Source organism: Pteropus vampyrus, unplaced genomic scaffold (genome assembly GCF_000151845.1).
Source record: "Pteropus vampyrus isolate Shadow unplaced genomic scaffold, Pvam_2.0 Scaffold10, whole genome shotgun sequence".
Classification (NCBI taxonomy): Eukaryota; Metazoa; Chordata; class Mammalia; order Chiroptera; family Pteropodidae; genus Pteropus; species Pteropus vampyrus.
This window is the reverse complement of record NW_011888791.1, coordinates 14,670,715-14,680,087: the sequence shown is the minus strand read 5'-3', so window position 1 is coordinate 14,680,087 and position 9,373 is coordinate 14,670,715. Positions and strand designations below refer to the sequence as shown.

Here is a 9,373-nt window from a genome sequence, read left to right as displayed (position 1 = left end):
ATTTCCTTAAGCTTTCTACACTAAGCATAAATTATTTCTATAAACAAAATATATAAGAAACTTTTTAAAAAGATTCTTTTTAATTAAATAAAACAAAGTATAATTTTAAATTAAAAAACAAAACGATTGCTTCCTAACCAATACACAAATATTTTCTGTAGATATGATATTAGTATAAAATGAAGAAAATCATTTCAGATAATAAACATCTAACCAAGAATTTCAAAAAGTGATACCAAAATTTCTATTATATTAATTTTAATCCATCGATATTCATTTCTCTTGTATCATTTCTTCCTACTTGATATATACAATCAATATAATTCTATGCTTACTTTATAAGCAGAAGACAATTGTGAAAATATAATTCTTTTGAGGGATTTAAAACTAACCATGATTTTCAACTCTATTAAAATCTTTAATTTCCCAATTATCTTTCTGGTTTTGTTTCTTCCCTTAGAATGTAATCCTTAACACTTCAGAACCCACCATTTTATAGATGACATATATTCTTACAACATTAATTTTTAAATTCTTTAAAATAGTGTTTTTCACTGATTACCATTAAATACAAACACATTTCCACAGAAAATTCTCCTTCCATAGAATCAGAGATTGTAAACAGCCTGAAGTAACTTCAAACAATTTTGTTTCAGCATGTGAGGTATTTTCATTCCCATTACACAGATGAAGCAAATAAAGCCTAGAAAGTTCATTCAATTGTTCTAGGTTATCTAGCTATTTAAGTAATGAAAGTGAGTGAAAAAAAGAAATTAGGACAAAGGCCTCTTGCATTTCATTTAGCATTCTTTCTACTACAATTCAGACCAAGTTATAAATCTCTGAGAGTAAAAGGAGTAAGACGGTAGCTAAGTCTACGGCATGCTGAGTGAATCCTACAACCAGAAATTCATCCCATCATTGCTCCATTGGCGCTATTCCCAAGATTACAGAAATTTCTTCCATGTCTATTAAAAGCAGCAAAGAACATAGCAACAGATTCCACCTTAGCTTCAGCTATCTGCAAGTAGAGAGCATGTATTCCTTGCTGGATGTCTGTGAAGCCAATCTAATTACATAATTGTAGCACTGAAAATTAGCTACCCTAATTTTCCATGTTTGTGAGTATATTCACTTAGAAACTATACAAGTTAATACATGAGTTCTGGAAAGTGAATCAGAGTTCTACTTCTTCAATTCTGTAAAATAACAGTTAAAAATTATGAATACTATAGTAAAATAAATTACATAAAATTAACGATGTAAAATAAGTCTTAATAGCTTAAAGGAATAACACAGCATGCCACTGAACTTTTGAGTGCTACTGAAAGAAGTTTTTTCTATAGAAGTGTTTCACTTAATAACAAAAATCAATTGGTTGGAAAACTGTGAATCCACATACGTTGTTACTAAGAACTATATACATATTGTTCTGTACAATTATCATGATTTTAAAGAGTACATACCGACTGTTTTTTGCCGTACTATACTCCTAGCCTTTTCGGTTCCTGGGGAACCAGTGGTTGTTGCACTTCTCTGTCTCATTGGGGCTTGGCCAGGTTGATCACGACTCCATCCTCTGGAAAATGACTTGTCAACTGAAACTTTCTGAAATTCATGTCCAACTCCTAGAAATGTATATTTGCAATCTTAGTATACTATCACCTGATACATAATCTCTTCAAATTACGTGTACCACCTAGTCTCAGATTTTTAGGTTTACTCATAATGTATTATAAAGTAACAAGATAAAATGCTTGTGAACTGCTTTACTGAACTTCATTTTATGTAAAAATCATATTAAAAAATGGATGCAGTTTTAAAAATACACCATCAATAATAAACTATTATAAATCCTCTGCCATCCACTTAATCTGTAATAGAAATGAAACATTTGGACAAGTAAAAAGGATAGGAAATGAGGTAATCAAAAGCCATCCTGTGGTGGCTAAATTTCTATCTGACAAAAATAGCAACTTGGGAAATAAATAGTTCAGAAAAAGGTAGGTTGATCACCTACTTATCACACTGGACTACTGTTAAGTATGAAATGTGACTCAGATGTAATCTCTAGCTAGCAATTATTAAGAGAGAAAAATACCAGTAAACCAAAGATCATAAAAACATGTATTAATGATATAACCACCACTACTGTCCTTTTATCCCTTTTTAACATTAGACACACAGTCCACATCTAGAGAATGTTTACTTTTAGTTAAAACAAATAAAATGTTTACAAAAGAATTTTCAAATAATTCTTTTTAAATAGAATAACAAAATCACCATCTAAATTCTAACAAAAAAAATGGTATGGGATAAAGAGGAAGAGCGTTTTATAAATCTCCGTTTTGGTTAATTATTAAAAATATTTAAGATTCTGAATTATTTAACTTTAGCTAGCTACAGAACTAGTACAGAATACTTCATCTCTCATCAGAACAAATATTGGTTTTAAGGTTCTCCAAAAATATAAATATATATATATATATATATATATATATATATATATATATATATATATATATATATATATATAAGATACCTCATGTTTTACTGTTGAACATTTTTAACCTTCAGGATAAATAAAGGAGGGAATAATTAAGAAAAAACATGACTTTTTACCCTCCCCTCTCTTCCCAGACCAAATTATTTAAACAAATTTATATGAAGCATCTCTGTGAACAACTCTTACCTTTCCCTTTGTGCTTTTTTTGCTTCTGTTCACTCAGCTTATCCAATGGTAAATCACTGAGATCCAAACTGTATAAATTTCTAGCTAAAACTTTAGTTAGTGTCTCCATAGTCAGTGACCACTCAGTGGCTAACTCTTCCCAATAGGTCAACGATGACAAAACTGAAAGTAACTCATCCCAAAGTTCTCGGGAGATGTACACATTTAGATTTGCTTTAATCCAGGCAACTATAAGAGTCTACAAAGACAAATAAACAGAAATAACAATAAAATATGTTCAAAATCAGATATTCGATTATTTAAAAAATTACCTAAAAGTAGAATAATATCTATGACCTTTTTATAGTACATAGTACTTATAAAGTACATAATACCTCTAAAAGTAATCCATGTAGTCGTTAGCATCTACTATAAATTTCATTTCAACTACTGCCAACTCTCAATATCCTAGCAATTAAAAGAAAGTACCAAAACTGAAAAAGAAACCTCTCTAGTATTGTAACTATTCTTCATGTTCTATTACATTAACATTAAATAAATGCTGTTTAAAAAGAGATAAAGGTCTCCACTCTATTAACTGTTAAAATTATTGAGTAGTCAATGGTTACTGAAGTAAAAATAACAAAACCTACATTCTCGAATTAAAGATGGAAGTCACGAAATATGTAATTTCAATATTATAAAAAAAACAAATTAGAGTTCTGTATTTAACTTAATATGTTTTTGAAAAATCATATGTAAACTGAAGAACAAAATTAAATTTCATTGTAAAGACACCAGAGAAAATAAAGGTGTTCTGTAATAAATCCAGTCATAGAATAAAAAACTTATCTATAAAAAGATAAAAATTAGTAATCAGCCAGTATCTCTGAGTTTGATGGGTTCCTACTGAAAATATACCCTCCTATTGCATAAGTCACAAAATAAAGATCTTTTCAAAAACTAAACTCTACAAATTTTACTAAGGAATTCACATAAATTTACACATTAATGTAAACATAAAAATGAGCAGAGTTTATGGTATATAACATTACTAACTATTAATAACCTTAGATGGTAAGACTACAAAAAAGTTATTCTGTATAGCAAGGTAAAATTTTGTCTTCTTATGGCTCCCACCATTAGGTTAGTTCTAACAATAGTAAAATTTTAAGAAGAAAAAGAAAAAAGGCTAATAATGTCAGGAGAGTTTAGATAATAAATGAAGCTGGTTTCAAAGGATTAATCATTACCAGTATAGAACTTTAGGTAAACTAGCAAATCTGAAAAAAAAAAAATTAATTTGAATGGTAATTTATGGCCAAGAATTAGGTCTGAGATAGCTCTTATCTTTGACATTAAGAACTATTTTATCCATCTTTTTGTATTTAATGTGTCATCTTGAGAAAACATTTTGCTATTTTCCAAAGAATCCATTATACATTTAAAGGCAATACTCTATCTTCAGGTTGGAAAACACAATATGTAATTCCTATGTAATCAAACTATCACTGATACTTCAAATAAAGAAGAGAATAAAATTTTAAGGAATAGCATGATAAGTAAAAATCTTAATTATTTACTACTTTTTATTACTGTGGAACAACTTAAAAGAAAGTTTTGTTTTTCTAACAATACCAGAGACTTGGAAACTCATAAAGCAAACAAGCAGGCCATCACTCATGAAGTTTTTTGGCAGTTTTTTGCAATCACACATAAGTACAACACAAGAGATAAAGTAAATATCATCAGCCTGTTTTAACCCTTTTTTCACAGATCTGATATTTCTTTCACTCTTGTAGTAGATTGTGAGTTTGTACATATGGCAAATAGCCTATTTAGATAAGCAACTTTTAATTTAACTCTACAAAAGATCCTTTAATATAAAATAATCTATGATTCAAAGGTTCCCCGCCCCCCGCCAGGTAACAAGTATAGGGCTCAATGAACCTTAAAAAACACATATCTATCCATCTATTTAACTATCTATCTACTTATTTATTTATTTTTATTGCCTGGAAAAGTGGTCCTGCAAGTCGACCTGCCAAGGTCGTATTTTTTTTCCCCTGGAACTGTAGAAAAGCTTGTGATGGCATCTTCAGTACAGACTCCGTGACTCTGAGCAACACAAGCAGCATCTGTTCCCTTAAAGTAAAAAAATTAATTAATGTTTCCTTCTTGCATATGTATGCTTTTGGTTAATGAGTAACTTTCAAATTAGTATATTTGTTATAAAATAGTGTTATCTATCCATAACGCAAATATCTTTCAAGTTTTTAGAATTCTGTAACTATTAAAATTTTAAATTTCATTTTATAAATTCTATCATTTTAAAACCATTTTTCAACCAAATATCATCTTATCAAATAAAAATTTATGCAAAAACTGATGACTTGGGGTGAATATGTAGAGACTGCTTCCACTTCCCCACCCCATAAATCGAATAGTGTAGTAACCTTAGGAAGCTGTTTGAAGAACCCTCATCTATCTATACGATATAGTTCTAGCTTGATGCATCTACCTTGATCCCTTTTTACAATATAGAGAACCATTACATATCTAGAATTGTACCAGGTTCAATATCAAAAACCACATATATTTTAAGATTAATAGATCACAATGAGCCTGACAAGTAATCAAGGACCATCACTCTATTGTCTCTTTCTATCCTTTTAGTTTGGCCATTTTTTAACCCTTTATTCTCTTTGTGTACAAGTCAAGCTAATCCTAATATTATCCTTACCTTGCCTCTTTCTCCTAGATACTTATTATTAAGACAATAAAACTACCATATTTGCACCTAATAATTCAATCATATGTGAAAAAGAGGTTGACAAGGGAATTTCAGTTTGGTGTATAGCCAGACTAACAGTCCAAGTCCTATCGCAGCCCCTTCCTCTTTGGCTTATTTGCTGGCCCATTCCAGGCAGAGCAAGCAATACACGGAACAGTCAATGTGATAAATATGGCAGAGGCAGTAACAGATCCCATATTTAGATGCCATAGTTTTTCTGAGAGGTGAGGACAAAATCAAATAGAAAAGTTATCACACAATAAAAAATATCCCAAATTTATTAACATACACATTTATTCACAAAATAAAAATCAAAGGTGCCACATTTGTAATACTAGACTTCTAGTTTAGCTAAATGAAGTTATTTGATATCAACTACACATGCAATAACGTACAGATTTCTAAACAAATCTTATCTGATTTGTGGTCAAACCATAACTCAATCATATATCAGATAACTTTTCACTTTGTAATACCATAAAAATGATTTTAATTCATAAAATCTTATAAACTCAATGAAAATATGTGGGTAATTTCTTATCATGCTATGACTTCAAGGGAATTTATAAAAATTACGAAATTCTAAAACTGTGTTTCTACATAGCAAGATTTTCACTTTAACCTGGCTTAACAGCTCTGATTCAAAGTATACAAAAGGAAAAAAAAAGGGGAAACTAAAAAAAGAATAATCCAACTATACTACTATAGTTACTAGCTAATAATAACCAGGGCTCTGAAGTCAGAAGGACCACAGTTCAAATCTCAGCTGTGTGAACAAGGATAAGTTACTCAATTTCTTTGTGCCTAAGAATCACCACATAAAATAGATATTATCGACTTCATAAGGTGCTTTAAAGATTAAGAAAGAAAATGCATATTAAGTGCTTAAAAAGATACCTGGTACAGAAAAGTGTTCCAAATAAGTTAATGACTACTTCTAAATGTAACTTTTTAACATTGTTAATAAAGATTTTTTTTCAAAAGTCATTTTTCCATATGCAGCAAAACATAAATTAAGCATGCTCTTTTATGACTATTTCTACTTTTTAAGAATGAGTCAAAGGAGAAAAATTATATATGTATAAAGATGTTCCCTGTCTTCCACCTCTGATGACAAAATGAAGTAACTATATACCCATCAATAGATGATTGGTTAAGAAAATTATAATAATACATATGGCATAATACTATGTGACTGTGTGGGTGGTTTGGTGAGTGAGCTTTTGGGCAACTTTCATTTTCTTCTTAAAACTTTTCTTTGTTTGAATTTTAAAATGAACATGTATCATTTTTATAAAAACTAAACAGCTCTTTTTATTTTCCCAAAAGGCTCATTTTTCCATTAAACTAAACAAATATTTATAGAGTACCAATACTATATAATACTATGCTAAGAAATGTAGGAAACATGGAAACAAGACAACCAATATACACATTTTAGGACCTCTCAATTCAGTGAGGTAAACAGACATTGATACATGGAATTTAAGGATTAAGACAATTTTGACAAGAACAGAAGTACAAATGCAGAATTAACGGAAGTCAGGGAAAAAATATATAAGGATATGTGAGAAAAGGAAGGTAGAATCTAAGGACGGTTACAATAGGAAAAGATGACAGGAATTAGACATCGTAAAAAAAGTTTAGGATGTGCTCAGGAAAGAGCAATTTGATAAAGTTGGGAGGCAGACTCCCATCATGCTGGGTGGAATTTAGGCTCGAGAAAGGGCTAGAAAGTAGGCAGGGGCCTGATTGTACATGGCCTTGAATGCCAGGTTGAGGAATCAGGCATTCATGTATTCATTCAATCATTTACTTATTTATTCAGATATGTGTGCATGTATCCATTCCTGCAGACAAGGGAGGCCATCGTATGCCCACTTTAGAAAGATAATCCAAAGGGTCTTGTGGAAGTTTGATCAAAGATGTTGAAATAAAGTGAAGGAGACTATAGTTGTCATCATGATTATATTGTATTATATTTATTCATTTACTTGATAATAGAAGCCTCTATGATGTTGTAACAAGCCCTTTGCACACACGATTCCTCTAAAAATTACTATACATATACACACAATATAAAAAACATAAAGAATAAATATTTTTACCAAGTCTTTTTGTCCATTGATACTTGCACAACCATGAACCGATAAATGTTAAGAATGCGTTTACACATATCTGTGTGCTCGTCCAGAAGATTTTTTATTTCATTTGCAGGTTCAAGAAGAAATATATTTGATGAGTTTATAATAAATACCTAAAACAAAAGAAATTATTAGCCATTCATTACAGAATTTCAATGGCAAATTTCTTATTCAAAGGAAAAAACCCTTAGATGCCAACCACTGGGTGATCTATAATGAACTTAAAAGCATAAGACTATAGGTTAATTCTAACTCAATTTCTACCATCAACTTGATATCTGAAATTTAATCATTAAATCTGTGTATTTTTATGTTTATCTAGACAAAAATTACTACTAAGGACACTTCAAAAATAAACCAAGTGAAAAATGGCGTTCTTTTTTTAAAACTGAGAGCTTTAATAACCCTATTGCTGTCATAAAATGAAAGGAACAATAAAAAGTACAAATAGTTTTAAGATAAAAATGATACCTAAATCAAGAATTTTCTGAATGAGGTGTTCAAAACCATCTTTTTACATGCTTATTGACTCTGTGTGTATATCTGTTTTGGAAATAACAGACTGCATAAACAGATTGCATATTTTATTACTACTAACAAGAATGCATCAATATATATCTTTAATTAAGCTCATAATTGAATCATTAATTATACTTTGTTACTGAGGAGAAAGTTATCATAATGGTGATAGGTATGTACATAGGCTCTCAAGGATACTTTGGAGGAAGAGAACATTATACCTATTGGAAACCTAAGATTTTTATATCTTCTACATCCATAATTCTGATTTAAATCTCCTAGATGAACTACATAACAAAATACAGTTGTAAAATCATGTGAGAAAAGCATATTTCGCTAACTAACTTTAAAATAGTTAAAATAGAAAAGAGCTGACTCTAAGTCCAGCAATACTGACCAGGAAAAGAGAGAGGGAGAAATAAACGTTAGAAATAAAATAAGGATGCCAGTAGAGAATTTTAAAATGATGTTTCAGTGGATAACTCTATCCAGTAGAGAATTTTAAAATAATGAGTCAGTGGATAACTCTATGCTAATTGAAAATTTAATAAATTATTTTTGCAGACAAAATGTAAATTGCCAAAACCGACTCAAGAAGAACTAGAAAAGGTGTATATATTGATACCATGAAAGAAAGTGAACTGGTAATCAAGGTCTCCCTGATCCATATCTGAACACCAGGCCCAGATAGCTTTACAGGCAAAGTTTAGCCTAACCTTCATGAAAGATGATTCCTATCTTACACAAGCTATTTCAGAGACAAAAAGGAAGGAAAACCATCCAATTTATTTTTATAAAACTATAACCCTATTATCAAAAAACAGACAAGGACTATTTGAGAAAAGAAAAAGACCAGTATCGCTCATGAACATATAGCCAAAAATCTTGAAAAAATTAGTAACAATTCAACTTGAGCAAAAAATACTACTTAATGACTAAGTAGTATTTACTGCAGAAATGTAAGGATGCCTTGACATCAGAAAAGTCTATTAATATACTCCATCAGTAGATTAAAATGAAAAAGTATGATCACCATACACTGTATGCAGAAAAAGCATTCAGCACTTGCTTAAAAAAAAAAAACCTTTAGCAAACTAAGAAAAAAGGTAAAATTTCTTTATCTGAAAAAGAGCATTTATCAAGAACTATAACAAATATGATAACAGCAACTGAACCTGAGAAGTACAGCCAAAAGCCAAGAACAAGACATGGATACTCACTATCACCTCACTGTCCTGGGGGACC

General features: G+C 30.2%; 1 protein-coding gene across 7 annotated transcripts in view; it reads right to left on the bottom strand.

The window, feature by feature from the left end:
* RALGAPA1 (Ral GTPase activating protein catalytic alpha subunit 1) overlaps positions 1–9,373 on the bottom strand; it is a 229,977-nt gene that overhangs the window by 150,541 nt on the left and 70,063 nt on the right. For all 7 annotated transcript variants that reach the window (XR_896904.2, XM_023522344.1, XM_011376608.2 and 4 more), the window contains exons 14-16: positions 4,687–4,816; positions 2,693–2,930; positions 1,467–1,628 (exon numbers count right to left, since the gene is read on the bottom strand). Coding sequence is in view for 6 of the 7 variants with exons in the window: in XM_023522344.1 (XP_023378112.1) it covers positions 1,467–1,628; positions 2,693–2,930; positions 4,687–4,816 (530 nt within the window). In the remaining variant the exon portion in view is untranslated. The remainder of the gene's footprint in view (positions 1–1,466; positions 1,629–2,692; positions 2,931–4,686; positions 4,817–9,373) is intronic.